This window comes from Odocoileus virginianus, chromosome 2 (assembly GCF_023699985.2).
Source record: "Odocoileus virginianus isolate 20LAN1187 ecotype Illinois chromosome 2, Ovbor_1.2, whole genome shotgun sequence".
NCBI lineage: Eukaryota > Metazoa > Chordata > Mammalia > Artiodactyla > Cervidae > Odocoileus > Odocoileus virginianus.
In genome coordinates, this window is record NC_069675.1 from 20,511,726 (window position 1) to 20,529,990 (window position 18,265).

Genomic DNA, 18,265 nt, shown 5'->3' on the forward strand with positions numbered 1-18,265 from the left:
TGCTTCAATTTATAAATCTTTTTTCCCCCCACCTCTTCAAGGAAGGGGAAAAACTCTCTTAGGAAGAGTCCTGGGAAAGAAAAACAAAAGGTTCTAACACTGATTTTGGGAATAGTGATGATCTTTGGTGGGAAAGCTATACATTTAGTTTCCCTTTCCATTTAGTTAAAAAAATAAACAGTTTGAAATCTAAAAAGTCTAAATTTAAAACTAGAAACAGGCATGTTTTTTGAGATTAGTAGCTATATCAATATATGAAAACTAAAAAAGGTTAAATGGCCGTGCCTTATGTTCATAATGACAATGGTGCTATCTAACTCACTGAGCCCTTACTCTGTGCAGGGCAATGTGCTAAATGCTATAAATATATGGACTATTTTAAACCTTGCACAACAGCTCTAGGAGTAGGTACCATCATTAACTCCATTTACTCTGGAGGAAACTAAGTAGCAGAGGAGTAAGTCACAGAAGAAGATTAAAGTTGCCCGGGGATACGAAGTTAGCAAATGAATTTAGCAGATTCACTAACTAGGGTGACTGCATAAAGAGAGAAGCTGTAAACCCAGACAGAGCAAAGGGGATCGAGGAGTAAACGAAGAGGCATCTTCTGTACAGAAGGCCTTATTACAAGACACTTGGTGTACTATCTCATTTATGTCTTAACAATAATCCTACATGCCAGAAATCAGATTTCATTTTGAAAGTTAACTCATTTGAAATGACTTTTCAGCTTGAACATCAAATTACATACCGATATAGATCTGATTCAAGTAAAGTAAGTTGTCGAGCAATTTCTATTGGATGTAAGGTGAGCAGGTCAAAAGTCTCAATGTGCCCAGGTCTGCTTATATGCCACTCAACTGTGGGAGGTGAACTCTGAAACGTAATATTATGACCTGGTCCATTGTCTCTTGCAATTTTTTTCCTTTGGATTATTTTAGTGATGGATTCAACCCATTTTTTCATTGCTTTACCTGAAATAACATTATATGAAAAGTAACATTTAAATATTTTACTCAATATTTAAAAAAATAGTTTAAAATCATATAAATGATACCTGAATATATCTTTGTTATAAAAAGTTCAAACAACCAAAATTTAAAAATGAAGTTCCCCTTTACCATTTCCCTGTTTCCTATCCCAGTCTCATTTTTCTTCATGTGGCTAACCATTTGTTAATAGTTTGGTATATATTTTTCCACATCCTTTTAAAATAAAATGAGAAAGCAATTTATTTGCAGAAAATTTTCACTTCTATTGTTCTAGACTTCAGTTCAAAATATTATTTTATAATCCTCTCCAAAAAAGATATGTTACACAAATAAGATTTATAATGATAGATCATACAACATTAGCTGTGAATCTAACAAACTACATTTTATAAACCAAACAGTGCCAGAGCACTGATTCCTTCCTTTTGTGTTTTTTTCACGTGGCTTTGTTTTGCACTAGGCATGAAAGTGCTATTATTTAATCCTTTATTTTTAGATTCTCATTTAAAGTGTACAGTGGAAATAGAAACAAGTTTGTTAAGGACATCTTTAGAACTAAAAGGGGAACTAGAGATCATCAATCATAGCTCATCGTGTTACTGAAGTCTAAAGAATCAAAATTATTTCACCCAGTCATTTATCTAACAAGTGGCAGTGTTCAGAAGAGAACTCTTACTTCTCAGGTCTTAGTTCAATACGCTCTGCTGACTCTCTAATATGTTATGCACTATTTACCTGTTTCTCAGTCAACCTCCATTGTGGTGTTACTACAACAGTTCCTAATTGTCCTCTGGTACACATACTTTCAGATGTGTACAAACAGCATAAATTGAGACTCCTTCTATCCAATTCCAAAATAATCAGTAAGTTGATTTACTAAACGAAAATTCACTAGATCAACAGGATCATTATTAAACAATTTGTAGGTCAAAAACGTTTGATGAAAAAATTTTGACTTTTCCAGTTGGTTATGCTGGCATTATTATAAATACCTCTAAACTACAGTGAGTAGTGATGTTAGTTGATGGTTACCATACTTTTGTTACATATAAAACTAAGGCACTTAAAAAAAAGAAACATACCTCTTACGGTTCCAATAAATTCCTCCATTCGCTGCAAAAGATCTGCATCTCTTTCAAAGTCATAGAAGTGGTGCTCTACCCAGTGCCGACATACATTTAACACTCTATGGTATTAACACATAAGAAGAATTAATTATACGGGAACTCTAAACATTATCACAATGAGAGGTATAAATGAAAACACAGTAACTCAACAAATGAAATACAGATGACCCTTGAATAACAGGGTTTGAACTGCGTGGCTGAATTTATAGTTTTTTTTCTCCCACTAAATCTATACCACAGTACTACACTCTAGGCAGGTAGTTCAATCTGTGGATGTAGAACCAAGGATTTAGAGGGCTGACTGTAAGACTGGATTTTCTACTCTGCCGATGGTCAGTGTCCCTAACCCCCAGGGTGTTCCAGAGTCAACTTTAATCTTGTAAGTGGCTTACCACCTTCAAAATTCCATTTTAATCAACACTTATACAGTAATTTCTGATAATTTCTCTTTACTTCACTCATTTTACATGTTACTTCCTCCATGCTTGGGAAAGATCTTATTTAACTCTGAAACAAAAGTTCAACAAAGACTTATTTACTTATTTATTTTAACGCTTACCGCAACTGCACAGGCTGTATATATTCTTTTCTAAATCTTTTTAGTTCTGCACTCAAGGGTTGATCTCCATTCTCTAAAGCTATGCAATCAGCTTCTGTTGGCTCAGGCTCTGGAATTTCAAACCTAACATAAAACAGGACAAACTAATGAAAAGATCAATTATATCAAAGTATGCAAACAGAAAACTACAAATCTTTTCACTAGTCAGCACAATTAAGAGAGCACTGTAAAAATTACTAAGGATATACACAACAGTGAAAACAAGTGAGGTATCTATAATGTAAATACTAATTTTTAAGAAAGAAATGAATACTTGCCAGGATAAATGAAACTAACTAGAAATGTAATAAGGAATAAAGAATATATGCAATGCCTAGAAAATAGGTATGATTATAAAGTTAAGGGAATGATATTAATTTTGGGCTTGTGTAATTACTCTAAGCCAACATAAACTTTTTTAATGGTAAATTTTGAAAAGTTGAGTGCTCTTTGGTTAGAAACATTTTTCTTAATTATAGTACTTGTTCACTCCATTCTCCTCAACATGTAGTATATTTAAAAAATTCTATTTAGAACATTTAAATCATTAAAAATTCAAGTCCCAGAGCCTAAATTCTACATTTTTATAGTTCTTTAACATGGTTAATTCTATAAATTTGAAATTTCACATACTGAGTTTCCATGTAAAAAATATGCCTATTTTTATATTTAAATAATCAAAGCTAACATAGCAATATAAAACAAATGTTCTTTCAAAATATTTTCTTCTTAAAGTATTCTTGAACTAGAATGTAAAGCTCATTCAAACTATTTCTATATCTTAGCTCAATCTCATTAAAAAAAAAAGAACAAAGAAGTTAAACATTTAAAAATGACAGACCTTTCTATTATAAGACTCAGTAGTTCTTGAGGTTTACAAAAGGATCTATATGTTGTAAGAAATGTCCGGACAAAATTGGGATCTATGAAGAAAAAGGAAAAATATCTTATTAAAATCTTGTATGAAGAATGATTAAAATTATTACTTACATTTCCAAAAGAGAGTAAAGAGTCAACTTTTAAAGTCCCAAAGTGTTTTGACCACACAGGGTGCTTTGGACTTTGTAATCAATTGCTAGCTTTAGTTTTTTACTATATTAGTGGCAAAATCATTGACACTAAAATTTTACATCAACTTGTTTCTTGACCTCTGCACACTCTGACTAGCTGATATTAAGCTCATTATTGACTGCAGGAATGCAAAGGGGAGAAAGGCAGAGCACAGAAACAAGTCTCGACGTGCTGCCTGGATCTCAGCGCATCATCAGGTGGTTTCTCTCTCAGAAACACAAAGGCCACGTAATAACCCATTACTTTTTCCTGCCATCCAGACTAATTTATCTAGGATTAGTTATCTAGATTCCTTTAAATCATGTCAACAGAGCATTCAACTGGAGATTAGATCTTGTAATGTCATTGATTAAGTTAAATAGTTTCTAAATTGTTTTATTTGCTAGAGGTCTTAATTAAAACTGCTAAAAGATGCTTACAAATAAACACCTGTAAGTTATTAAAACTATTACAGGTATGAGAATATGTTGATTTGGCTCTATTTACAACTTTTAATTGCTTGCACTGCAAGTAGACACAATGAGGGGGTTTTCCTGGTGGCTAAAGGTCGGACAAGACTGAGCAAGCCTATACACAGACTCAATTAGAATTTCACCGTAAGACCATGAATCTTCAACTGCTTCCACGAAAAGGACCTACTTTTCATTCATACTTCCATGAGAGGACCTACTTTTCATTCATACTTCCATGAGAGGACCTACTTTTCATTCATACTTCCATGAGAGGACCTACTTTTCATTCTTCATAAAGAGGAAGCTGACTGAGTGTGATCACCTCTCCAGACCTGCCTATTCCAGTCTCAGAGAGTATTCTCCCAACCCCTGGAGAAAGGCTGCTCTCACCAGCACAAGAGGCCTGGTGGCTGGGGGACAACTTCCCATAATGGGGGGAAAACCACTCACCAGTCACTGTAACGCACATTTCATCAAGGTCCACATTTAGGTGTTAAGAGTCTTTAAAAAGGAGGAGGGGAGAATTCATTAACTTGCATTTTTTATTGGGAGTATCCTTTTCCTATTTCACATCACTATGGAATGGTAAGGTCTAATTTAATGATAAATTTATTGAGAGTGGCAACTAAATTTATTTTTGTCAGGCTACATACTGTGGATTCTTTATAAGAAATACTATGTCTTTTATTAGCATAGGATGTAGCAAGAATCAGAATTTATTTGCATGGAAAACCTCTATTTAGTCTGATTTTTGTCTGATTAAGAATCACCCTAAATTTAGCCTGAAAGTAAAATAACTATATTAATTTCCCACCTGCTAAAATAAAATTCATGGATTTATAATAAAAATCTACTTCCAATATACTGGTATATGTGGTCGTCAAGATAATGAACTGATTTAAATATCAGACAACCCTGAATTTAAGATTATAATACTTTAAAGAAAAATTTGCACAATAAAATATATTCATTTTAAATCCCCTCTTCTCCTTTAGCTTCATACCTTCTGAGGCTAGAGTGGGTTACTGATAAAAGTAATTTAAACAGATACAATCCTTTAGTAATTTCCTCTCTGTTGGTATTTTATTGTCTGTCTTCAGTTACAGAGTTCCTCAAACGTTAAAGACTAATGTCTCAACCAGAAGAAAAGATTTTAAAACAGAAGGCTGTACAAGATTTTAAAACAGAGATTTATATCGGTTTCATCACAATCCTCCCTTCCAAGAATCTTCTTCCTGTTCTGCAAATCTATATGTAAGGTGAGGCTACTCAAAACATCATGTATTTAGGAAGCAAAAGCAGTGGCCACCGCAGAGATACTGAGCCAGACCTTAGTACAGAGCGCTCCAAACATCCCTGAGCTGTCAACATTAAGGGCGACCTCTCCCTTTTTTAAAACAAAAGTTTAGTCTAAAAGTCTAAAATCAATATCCAGGTCCATTTCTTCTCAAATTCCACCTAAGTCAGGCTAAAAATTTGTGGGATATCAAAGCTACTTTTAAGTTGAAAAACGATAAAAGCAAGCTCTAAGTAAATTAAAGTATGTTTTAAGAAAGTTGGCTATTTTTTAAAGGCAAACTATTTTAAAACAGCCTTTTCAGCTTATACTAAAGCTTCTGGCCATTTCAGTACTTTACTAACTAATGAAAATTCTGGGAAAGTCATGGTGTGTCCCACTGCCACGTCAGTCAAAAGGGATCACGTCAGTTCCTGATGTCTGTTACGTAATGAATTCAAAGAGCATTCACATCATTCATTCCATGTCATTTCTGTGAAGTGAGCAGGGTTGCTGCTGTTTGTCCCTTTCTACATAGGAGAGAGGTAACTGAGAGTTATCTAAAGTCACACAGTGGAGTGACAGAAATGGAATTGGAATCTGGATGGTGTGTTTTCTGATGTATTGCTTTTTTCTGCCACATCACATAACCTCCCTGGATTAAAGGATTTTGTTAAGGTTTCCAAAGCTGTGAGATCTAACTATAAAGAATGAATTCACGAGTTATATAGTCACTATAGAAATTTACATAAATTATTAATTCAGAATAAAGCTGTAAACTGCTAATCTTGGTTAAAGGCACTGAAGTCATTGAAAAATTAGCAGTCTAATTGTGATTCTGTAATTCTTGTTAAGCCTTCTTCCAGATTTTAGGAAGGAGCAGCTGTACCTTCCTGTACACTGTACTCAGAAGAGGAGTTTTTCGAGCTGGCGGTGAAATAAACACTCCCACAAACATCACTGTTGTATTAACTTCTGAAGTGACTCAAGTTTAAGTTGTTTTTAGCCTGATTAGAAATTAGAGCAGACTTGCCAAAAGAAAAAACCAGCAGAAGCTAAAAATAAACCAAGAAAATCTGGCCAAAGTTTAAGTACTTTCAAAAAATATCTTAAAGGCCACATATATCCCCAGGCTTGAATTAATTCCAGCTCTATTTTTAGTCGTAAGCCATAGAAAACTGCTAATGAATGAAAAAACTTATATTAAAGAAGGACATAACATCTCTACTTGAAATTTTAACACAAAATATCACATTCCAGATGCTGTTTTTATTTCTATTGATTTCCCTATTTCAGGGATAGTAACACATATAATGCTACACTAACCACTGGAAACCTTTATCTTACTGATGATAGGAAAGCCCAAGATAATCACTAGATACTTAAAAAACACCCATCAATAAGGACAGGTTATGTAATTTTGTAGAAAAACAAAGTACCTACTTCACATTTATCAGACAATGATAGAAGTTAAGTTTTACACTGCCTCTGATGGTTGTAGAGCAACAGTTATCTCCCTATATTACAAAGTGATGTTTCAGGGACAGATGGAAGGCAAATGCATTAAAAATACAAAAGCCATGCTATGCTGATTTGGTTTTAACACATAAGCACAAATATTTGTGGAGAAAATGAAAATCCACTATTTTGATATTCTCCTCTTTTTGTTTCTTGCTAGTGGATGTAATTCCACAAACTTCTTTCTCAAACAACATGAGCAATGGTAGAAATGTCCTCTGTGGTTTTTCTTCATTTCAGGTAACACTCTTTTCTCCTTGACTCAAAGCCCTGTGCTAAGATTTCTCTCCGGCTCTGCTTCCCTTCCCTCTGTCCACCCAGCCTCTCAGTATGTACAAATTATCTTCCAAGTTTACCACCATGTCCCTTGTCTAGGTTCAAGTTATTTCAAATAAGATACTTCCTATTTTCTGCTGGTCTTTAGCTGCCTGTCTCCCTCACTCTAAAGCTATTTCATAATGTTTTATTGTAATTCAAGATTTCTTGAAAATCTTAGGAAATCAGAATGTATTTACTATAATGTTCAGAATACAGCATATTACATTTGAGGTGAAAAACTTAATCCTTTTTTTCAACACATTTTTATTGGCAAGGTCAATACATTTTTATTGGCAAGGTCAATACATTTATGAAATATTTGTTACATAGAGTTATTTATGTAAACACCCCTCCCCCAACCACCATAGTGAAACACTGTTAATCAGGATGTCTGTTCATGTGATAATTCTCCCTTTAATACAGCCATTTAAAATGCCACAAGAAACAATAAGCTCCTCAACAAGGATTTATAAACAATCACTCTTGAATTCCTTAAAAAAGGAAACAGACGCTATGCTGACGCACAAACACTTAAAAAAAATCAGAGTTTAAAAATAGTACAGCACTGCCCTATAGATCAAAAATTGTTCAAAAGTTTTTTTTTAAGAGTTAAAACACCCAAACGGAGCTTATATAGAACACAAACTTCAAAGAGATCTAAAGCAGTTTTTTTTTTTTTTTTTTACAAATTTTCTATGAGGGCCTAGGATAGCAGTAAGTATTTTAAAGAAAAATATGAATTGGCTTAAGTTTTTTAAATACCATTTTCTTTAAAACCAAAGTACACCGTGCAGGGGAAACACCTTGTTCCCACACTTTAAAATGAAAAGTTCTTGCTTTTACATAATGTCAGATCTAATAGAGACCCCCTCCCTCAAAGTCATCTCATTTCTCTAAAAAAGACTATCAAAACCAGACACACCATCTCCAAACATTTCTTTACACATGTTTCAACGTCTCAATAATGAATTTATACTAAATTATTTCCTGTAACTCTGGAATAGAACTGAAATTCCTACTTTCATCTCCTCCTCTTTATGCATATTCCTTTGTGTTTTCTCACTGTAAATAAAAGTCTCTTCATATCCTTGCCAGGTCCAGAATGATACATCTAACAAGACTATTTACCCCCACACCATTTCGGATGAATTCTGAAGTTCTGATGTAGTTAGCAAATTACTGTTATGCCCAGAAACACTGGATCTGCAGCACCATATATTAGATTCTACATAAGACTCTGTTGTAATCTTTTGAGCAACAATTAAGCACTTTCCAATTCACCTAAATTTACACAGCAAGTAACACCAATAGATTGGATTTTGTTAAAAACTAAAATTATAATGACCAACATCTAACTATAAACTAAAATCTATGCATTAAAATAGAAGTTATCCATAGTTAGAATTTATTACCTATCTCAATAAGAAAAAACAGTACTTCTGACTGTATCTTCATAGTAGACCTGTGTTTGCCCAGAAGTGAAGAGCCATTTATATTTCTGGCAATTCAAACCAAGCAAGTAATTCTATTTTTACTGTTCAATATACATAATAAAAATTATATTATAATCTAAAAATGAAAAAAAAAATCACCTTGTATGAGTCAGTGTAACATGACAGAAAATAAACTCTATATTTAAGAGTCAAGAAACCTGATTTCTCATACTCTTTCCTGCAATTAACTGATATGATTTCTGGCAAATCACATAACCTTCAAGGCCTTGGGTTTGGGTCTATAAAGTGAACGACTGATCATTTGAGATCGATAGCTCTGTTTTATAAATTACTGTAGAACACCTGAGTGGTCAAGTTGACTGAAGCCACAGTGAAGTCTGAATTAAGAAAGGTTAAACAAGTTTTCTGTTTTTTGATGACAATGTCTGACCAACCTATAATCTAAAAAATGTCTGTAAGTAGTGCTTATTAGCTACTGGATTTTTCTCATGTATTACAGCCAATGTCTTTTATTACAATTCTACACAACATAATAAAAATATGCAATCTAACTTTTAGCTTCTGTTTCAGTGCAAGCCACAACTTACACTGTATGTTCTGATAAAAAAATACCTGTCAAACAACCAAACCAAAATTAAATAGAGCAGACCAACAGTTCTTAAACAGTTAATCCATTATCACTGTGTGAGGCCTCACAGTCCAATTAAGCTGGGAAAGGCCTTAAAAAGTAGCTGCTTGCATGTTTTACAAGTTCGTACATGGTCTATTAAAAACACATTCTATGTTGCCAGTAATACATTTATCATAGACCTTACAGAAGTCGAATAAGCTAGTAACTAATACTTATTGGTATATATGGTAAACCACAGTTCATGAAAGCTGCTTGTGGATTTCAGTTACACTAGTAACATATTTATGATGTAAGTTAAAATATTCTATTAAACTTCAAAATAAAACAGAAAAGAAAAATGTCCAAAAAAAACTTAGCTATAATACTCTAAACCCAACACTGGCTTTTTATTCCTCAAGAAATTAATGAAAGGAATTTTTAAAAAACTTTAACATTTTAAAAAAGTAAAAAGATCTTGTCAATTTAAATTTGGATACACTTAACTTTGCAAAGTTCTATAAATCTAAAAAGCTGAGTGCATATTAATTAGAAGTAAAACTATTTAAGTTATTCTATTCAAAAGCTAAAGATGAATATAAATGAGGGTGACTACCAAAAGTAACTAATAAAACACCATAGCAAATGTACTATGTCTATAGATTTGGTGAGAACTGTGTATATTAAGGAGAAAACTGCCAAGACTAAAGAAAAACTATCAGCTATGCTTGTTAAGTTTTGTTTGTTTTAAAGTATCCTCATTCAAAAAATAAATAAAAGAATAGGTCTCTAGAAAAGAAATATTTAATTGTAGCACCATAACTACTTAATAATAATAAGTTAGTTCTGTGAAATAAAGCAAGCAGTAAATAATATTTTTATCACGAACAGTACTGCTTTAAGGAAAACAATTATATTAAAAAATTTGAAATTTGAAAATATTTTCTAAATCAAATACCACTCGACTTGATGGGAAACACTAGTGGGTCTTTAGCGCCTGCGGCTTTTACGTTCTACAGAAGAAAAGAGCAGAGCTGCTGTCTCACAAACACAGTGAAAATCGAAGGGTTAATTATTCTCTCAACAGTCTAAGGACCCAAAACAAAGGTGTTTAAAATAAGATGATGAATACTTTAGAATGTTTAGGCTAAAAATTTCTGTGAATCTTCTAAGATCCAAAAATCAGAATAATGTGGCAAGAAGAACAATTTGAACTTTCATATCCCTAAAAATCCCTTAAGAAGGACCAAAGAAATAACTGTTTTGCAACCATAAATTTCTGGTAATTGAACAAGATAGCTTTTAAGCTGTACTCTAGATCTTAAAGAAGTTGATGGTGATCAGCTAAATAGATGGGTCATATTTACTACTGAAATTGCACCTATCAAAATTAGTTTCACATGTAAAAAAAGATGACAGAATAATGTATTTATTTTTCATGCAAAATTCTAGGCAGCTTATTTAAATTTTCTATACTTGGGTTTATTTTTTATTTTTGTGTCAATAAAATGAATACACTGACTACATAAGTTTCTAAGTGAAAAATCAATAGTAAAATTGATTAATTAATAAAGTCAATTTTACTAAAAAGAGTAAAAATCCCAGAGTCTTTTTTTGTTATAGTCAACATGTTTCAGTTACTGCCTGCTACTACCAAATGGCATACGCTTAAAGAGCCTAAACTGCTTTTAAAATTGCCTCTGGGGGAAGAAAAAAACACTATTATTTTACAAGGGAAAAGATTAGCAAAAGAACTACCATAGAGGCCAAATAAAAACTAAAAACAAAACACGGGCTTATTTATCCCAGACATGTGGAGATAATGAAAGAGATCATATTTATAACATGCTTTGGGATCACAGAAACAAAATTATAATTTTACTTTTTTGCAAGGTGGCCCTGATAGTTTCCAGGCCACATGAGTAGTTCTGACCAGGTATTTAATAAATTAAACAGATTAATAGTGTTGAATACCATTCATCTTTATTACAGTGGATTATAGTTAACGGATATTCTTAAAAGTTTAATTGAACTGGTGCCAGAATAGTTTCCAGACAGAACTGAGAGCCCATTTGAAGAACTTTATTTATTTTTTTGAAGAACTTTAAAAGCTGGAGAAATTTCCCCAGAAAGACACGTATCCTAGAGACAGAAATATATTTAAGCAAAAAGTCTGGAGATGGAGGTTAACTTATACATTCAATTATTTTAAGACTAGCACTTGTAAGAGTTAAGTTTGGTTTTATATATCTTTGTAATAAAAGCATTCTTTGAAAATAAGTTTATAAAGAGCTTTCACCTATAGTATTTCATTTATTCTTTCCAACAATATTCCAAGATAGCTGTTGTGATGTTGGTTTTTGAGATGAAAACTAAGCTACTTCTGAAACCTTAAGGAACTGTGATGGAGTGAGGGTGTGAATCTAAATATAGTGCTCTTTCCACAGTATTTTATAGTCCTCAAAATTCCTACTATGTAGGGAAGCTGAAGAAAACTGGAGTATCATCTGTTACTTTATTAGAAGAAATAAAATTAAAGAATTGACCATTACATTTGTTCCTTACCTCCCAAATATTATATGTGATTCAGTCCACTTAGAGACAAACATGTCTCAACACTCTAGGAAACCTCCAAACCCCTATGTTTATCTCTAAAAATTGCCATAATAAGGTAAATTGTTTTCTAAATAATATCAGTTGTAAAAAATCCTGAAAATTTAAAAGACTCCAGGATTGCTAAATTTAATAAATTTTAGGAATGGAAATTAAGAAAAAGCAATGCTGTATATATTTGTACTACTGGTACAGTTTTGGTAATGGATACATAACATGTATTAGAATTTTTACTAATTTTATAACGACAGTAATGAAAGAGAAAAAAAGAGGTAAAGGAGTAAAAAAATTTTTTAGATCCTAATGATGACTGGTTTATCACTAGTTTCAGTCTTATTTTTGCCACTGGCTAACTGGGTAAATTTAGCCCAGTGACTTTATTTATAACTCTGATTGTAAAGTTAAAAATAACATATGTAAATGTGGTAGAAAAATTATAAAATTTCAAAGAATTATAAAGTGGCAGTATTTTTAGTCAAAGGAAAATGAGCTCTGATAATGCGGAGGTCTTTTGTTGTCAGTTTGCTTTCTATTTTCGGCACAATGACCTGTGTGACAAAGAAAAATCAGCTTGAAGGAGGAGAATAAAAGTGACAGGCAAGTTCATACTTCTTACCTGCATACATGTGGTATGTGAGCCTCTCTATAAGTTTAATAACGGTTCCTGCCTTGATAATTGGAATTCCGGCTTTGGGCTGCACGTTTTCTTCAAATATGATATTTTCTTCAGAGTCAGGCTCTGCAAATCTGTACACGTCAGCACTAGGGAGCCTCATCTGCTCCTCCTTTTCTTCCTGCAGCATGGTCACATCAAGCATTCTTTCCAGGGTACTCCGGTACTGTAAAGATATCAACGCTGCCATCCAATTGTTCTTCTCTTCAGCTGACTTGGCAGAAAATATAACACTATTTTCATCTTTTAAAATTATTTCAAAAGCATGCTTGTACTCACTGGTGTCATCTTTGTCATTAATTTGTACCTTTCTCATAAAAAACTTTTCTTTAAGACGATACTCTGCATTGCTAGCACCAGGTAGTCTTGGCTGCCCATGATTCGATTTACAGCAAATCATTAAGCCATCAAAGAGAAATATGTGTCTCTCATGTTTGGCTCCTACACGTGTAAGAGTTCCTTCCATTACAAATTCATTGCAGCACTGTCCAGTGTCTTTTCCTCCCAACCATCAATATTCTTCTGAATCTCGTTCATTTTCTTGATTGCTAGTTGTTTCCCCTTCATTTGCTGACTATAAAACCGACATGCAGATTCACTGGGATAAAGGAAAAAAACACTGTTAGTACAAAGATGACAGGGAATCTATAATTCATGAATATAAACGACAGTGCTAAAGTATATTTTTAAAAGTTGCACTGTGACGGTTTTCACTGATTCTCCAGATATATTAGTGTTACAGAGTTGCACAATTTTGGAAACTAAAGCAACACATTAGAGACATTTTTTTAGTGCTCTAAAAAGAACAACTGACTACTGACAAAAATCTACCCTATATATTTAGCTACAGAATGATTATTTCTACCATGGCTACTAAATATTTAGAATGACAAGTATTACAAAGTAGCCCAATACAGTGAAAAAAAAGTAAGAGATTAAAAAATTTATCTAGAAATGCTTAAGTAGACAATACCTAAAGCTAAAAACCATGCACTTACTATAATTAGGAAACTGGAAGCGTATTATCTGAATTAATGCCTCGAGTTACATAATCCCTAAAATAAAGGCCACTACTAATTTTACTTTGACAGAACAATGTTGTTGACATAAATCTACCCAATACATTTGCTCTATCTCTCCTTTAGCTTACCAGTTGACTCTCAGCAGGTCTTGTCTGGGAGTATGCAAGGAAAATGCACAAATATGAAAGGTTTTTCAAACAATAACAAATTCTCTTGGCTTTGATGTCACTTCCTCTGAAAGACCAAGCTTGTCACTAAAAGTATTTTCTTCATTGTTTACTTGAGGAGGGACCAGGGATCCCTGAATTTATACCACAGTATTAAGGGTGAAAAGGAGGATTATTTTTAAAAAAAGTGAAAATATTCACCTCAGTCTTCGTTTTGCAAGACTTTTAGAACATATTTTTTCCATACCACTCTGAACATTAAGCAAAGCTGTTATTGCTTGTTTCAAACATTCTTTGTCTTCTTGATCCTCACTCTTTTCTTCTAACTGCTGCAAAGTTAAAAATGACAAATCTGAATTAACAGAACATTTCTGGACAAAAATAAAACCCATTTTATTGACTAAGATAACACTGACTCAACTCTTTCTGCCGCAATTAAAATATTAGTGTGTCATAAAATATATTATTTTCAAAAGTCTTTTTCTTCTATATGTATTACTATCTGTATGCAGCTGGAACCTAGTTTTCCTAGATTTTGAGTAAAACTAGTAAAATATATGTCAGTGGAACTCAAGCACATTTTTAATTACTGGCTAAAGAGTTTACATGTGCCAGCAGAAAAATAAAGTAGAAACAGTGTTAAAAGATGTCACACCTTCTGACAGGCAGTAATGTGCATTTTCTCAGACAAATATTACTGAAAAGAAATGAGGAATATAAATTATCTTTTTAACTATCACAGGTCTTGGAACAGCAGTAGACACATGGGTGAGTTTTTTTTTTTTTAAGTTGTGTAATTTGGTCTTAGATTTCTGATTGCCACGTTGCTGTTGTCAGCAATGGAATGCTTAACAAAGATAAATATACAGAAAAGGATGCAACATGGTATAAAGCCAGTTGAAGATACAAGGCCTAAGATCAAAATTTGACTCTTACTTTCTGTGTGAACTTAGGGCAAGTTATTTGACTGAGTCCTACTTTTCCTATCTGTCAAATGAGGCTTATAAAAAACCTGCTTTGCTTATTTTATGGGGTTGCTATTAAAAATCAAAGCACTCGGAAAAAAACCAAAGTCCTTTATGAAATAGTAATGTAAAATATTAGTGTAAGCTGCTTTCCTATATAGTGTAACTACAGAATCAACATTAGTATCATGAAGAACTTTGTCATTATTCACATGTGAAGATTTTGAGTAAAACTAGGAAGGAATATATATGTTAGTGGAACTCAAGCACATTTTCAAATACTAGCTAAAGATGCTACATGTGCCAGACAGAAAGTCTGTACTTAACAGGGATTGAGTCATTAATAATTACTAATAATAAATATGACAAGGTGGTGGTAATTCAAGAAAGCAATTAACTGAGGTATAAGTGACAATAATTCAGTAACCTTATAAATCTGTGGCTACCAAAGAAGAAAAGTTAATAAATAACATTTATTAACAGAGTTTTCATGCAACATTTAAGAACACTTACTCTCTATCATAAATGAAAAAGGCTTGAGAAATAAAACCATAAAAAATTCAAAGTAATTTAAAAAAGGAAACATAGTCCCCAAACCATTTTTATAAAAATAATTTACTTAAAATATCTTAATACTCAAATATTCCAGAAGTAACAAATATAAAACATCAGGTCTTATTATTCAAATTTCTTATATCCATTATTTAAAATTCACTGAGGCATAATTCGCCCTCTCTGGAAATTTAGTCTCATTTGTGTTAAATAAAACAAAAATCTAATAACAAAATTTCCAACATAAAAAGGGTTGTGGAGGAGACAGTTTGTAAAGGATAAGAGACTTAAAAATAGATACATTAAAAAAATGCAAATACGTTTTATTCATAGTGTTTCTCTTCACTATGGTCAGCTATATCTATATTAAAGAAAGCCAACGGCCAAGTTTTCATGAAGATAACTAGGTTTTTTCTTAAGTGTAGGCTGAAGGCTGGATTCTGGGTGATCTTTTAAAGTATCTTCCATCTCTATGGGGCTTCCCTTGTGGCTCAGCTGGTAAAGAATCTGCCTGTAATGCTGGAGACCTGAGTTCAATCCCTGGGTTGGGAAAATCCCCTGGAGAAGGGAAAGGCTACCCACTCCAGTATTCTGGCCTGGAGAATTCCATGGACTATACAGTCTATGTGGGCGCAAAGAGTCAGACACTGAGCAACTTTCACTTTCCATCTCTCTTGAGTCTAAACTATTTACCTCTCCTATTGCAGAATTTTTGGAGATAAATAAAATATTACCATAAATTTTTATCAAGTTTAGGCGTCAAAGGCAGCAAACAATCTAACACTGAAAAAGTAACATTCAAAGAAAGGGCAACATTCTAGATGATGTAATGAAAGTACTACTAAAGAGTGAACTACTTCATTGAATTGTTTCAGAATTTAATCATTCAATATTCAAGTCATTATGATATAAGGCAAAAAAAAAAAAAAAGTTGACACTAACAGAATATTAGGCTTCTCAGGTGGTGCTAGTGGTAAAGAACCTGCCTGCCAGTGTAGGAGAGGTAAGAGACATGGGTTCGATCCCTGGGGTCAAGGGATGCCCTGGAGAAGAAAATGGCATCCCGCTCCAGTATTTTTGCCTGGAGAATCCCATGGACAGAGGAGCCTGGAAGGCTACAGTCCATAGGGCTACAGTCAGACACCACTGAAGCAACTTAGCACGCAATAGAATATTAGAGTCCTTTATAGTCTATCCTTTGATTTTTTAATATCATTAATTCAGGCAAAAATATCAGAAGTCATACAAGACACACAATTGTAACACACATAAAAAGAACTTTCAAGGTAACAGATCCATTTAGACATGCATTTGACTTTCAATTCTAAAAAGTGTTTTAAATTTCTGAGTCATGTTATCTACCATTCACTATAGCATTTCACGGGGCTTTCCTGGTGGCTCAGATGGTAAGGAATCTGCCTGCAATGCGGGAGACCTGCGTTTGATCCCTGATTGGGAAGATCCTTTGGAGGAGGGCATGGCAATCTACTCAAGTATTCTTGCCTGGAGAATCCCATGGACAGAGAAGCCTGACAGGCTACAGTCCACCGGGTTGCAAAGAGTCGGACACGACTGAGTGACTAAGCACAGCACAGCATTTCACATACAGAATATACTGGTATAGCAAAAATATTTTTAATTTATTTTAAAAGCACAAATGCAAAGTCTTTGAAAAAACATGAAACTTTACTGATGAAATAATTTTTAAATGTAATATTTACCCTTATAGCATTAGTCGAGCATATAAAACAAATTTCAATGTAATAAATGACTTTTCTGATAAGCATTCTTTGCTTCTTTTACTTAACATAGCTGATTTAAACTTGGCATTGGTGAAGAATAATTCAAGTTAACTATCACCAAAGGGGTAGCTTATTGTTGCTACAGAAATAAAGCAAGGGCAATTAGTATGTAAATGAAACTTTACAAAGCAGCATCTTCTTGTTACCAAAGTGATATCCATGCTTTTCATGGGGGCCTATTTAATAACATTATCTAACAGGAACAATTTAATTTTACAAATGCTGTTCACTAAACAGTTTTAAAAATTATCAAGTCCTGATGATATATTGCCATATATGAGAATATACTTAACCTTATCCAGAGAATCATATTCTAAAGCACAATGGTAACTCATAATGATCTATAGAGATGACAAAATTTACATTTTCCAAAAGAAAGGAGTCACTTTCACCAGTGATTTGGGGTGGGGAGGAATCCTTTAGAAGTAAGTAGAAAGAGCAGCAGTCAACATGGTATATTGTGTGCCCAAAGGAAATCCTGAGAAATTGAGCACTGAAGAATTGATGCTCTTGAACTGTGGTGTTGGAGATGGCTCTTGAGAGTCTCTTGGACTGCAAGGAGATCAAACCAGTCAATCCTAAAGGAAATCAGTCCTGAATATTCATTGGAAGGACTGATGTTGAAGCTGAAACTCTTAATACTTTGGCCACCTGATGCGAAGAACTGACTCATTGAAAAAGACCCTAATGCTGGAAAAGATTGAAGGTGGGAGGAGAAGGGGATGACAGAGGATGAGATGGTTGGATGGCATCACCGACTTGATGGACATGAGTTTGAGTAACATCCAGGAGTTGGTCATGGACAGGGAAGCCTGGCATGCTGCAGTCCATGGGGTCGCAAAGAGTCAGACACAACTGAGCAACTGAACTGAACTGAACTAGGAGGCTATACACTGGAAAAAGATAATTAACAATTGGTTTATACATAAAAAAATAAAGTGTTGAACCTGACACAATTTTATAAGTCCAACTAATTCACAATCAAATAATGCCTTCTCTTTTGAAAAAACAAACTTGAATCTATATGCTTTCATTTCTAGAAATTAGTTTTCTCTAAC

At 33.4% G+C, this 18,265-nt stretch overlaps 2 protein-coding genes across 2 annotated transcripts in view; one reads left to right on the forward strand and one right to left on the reverse strand.

The window, feature by feature from the left end:
• Positions 1-5,973, forward strand: part of ARHGEF33 (Rho guanine nucleotide exchange factor 33) — a 115,631-nt gene extending 109,658 nt beyond the window's left edge. Inside the window, exon 19 of the mRNA XM_070477014.1 lies at positions 5,341-5,973. Coding sequence (XP_070333115.1) covers positions 5,341-5,422 — 82 coding nt within the window. The 3' untranslated portion in view covers positions 5,423-5,973. The remainder of the gene's footprint in view (positions 1-5,340) is intronic.
• Positions 1-18,265, reverse strand: part of SOS1 (SOS Ras/Rac guanine nucleotide exchange factor 1) — a 127,609-nt gene that overhangs the window by 27,838 nt on the left and 81,506 nt on the right. Inside the window, 7 exon segments of the mRNA XM_070477008.1 lie at positions 752-974; positions 2,075-2,178; positions 2,679-2,801; positions 3,559-3,640; positions 12,643-13,203; positions 13,206-13,297; positions 14,090-14,217. Coding sequence (XP_070333109.1) covers positions 752-974; positions 2,075-2,178; positions 2,679-2,801; positions 3,559-3,640; positions 12,643-13,203; positions 13,206-13,297; positions 14,090-14,217 — 1,313 coding nt within the window.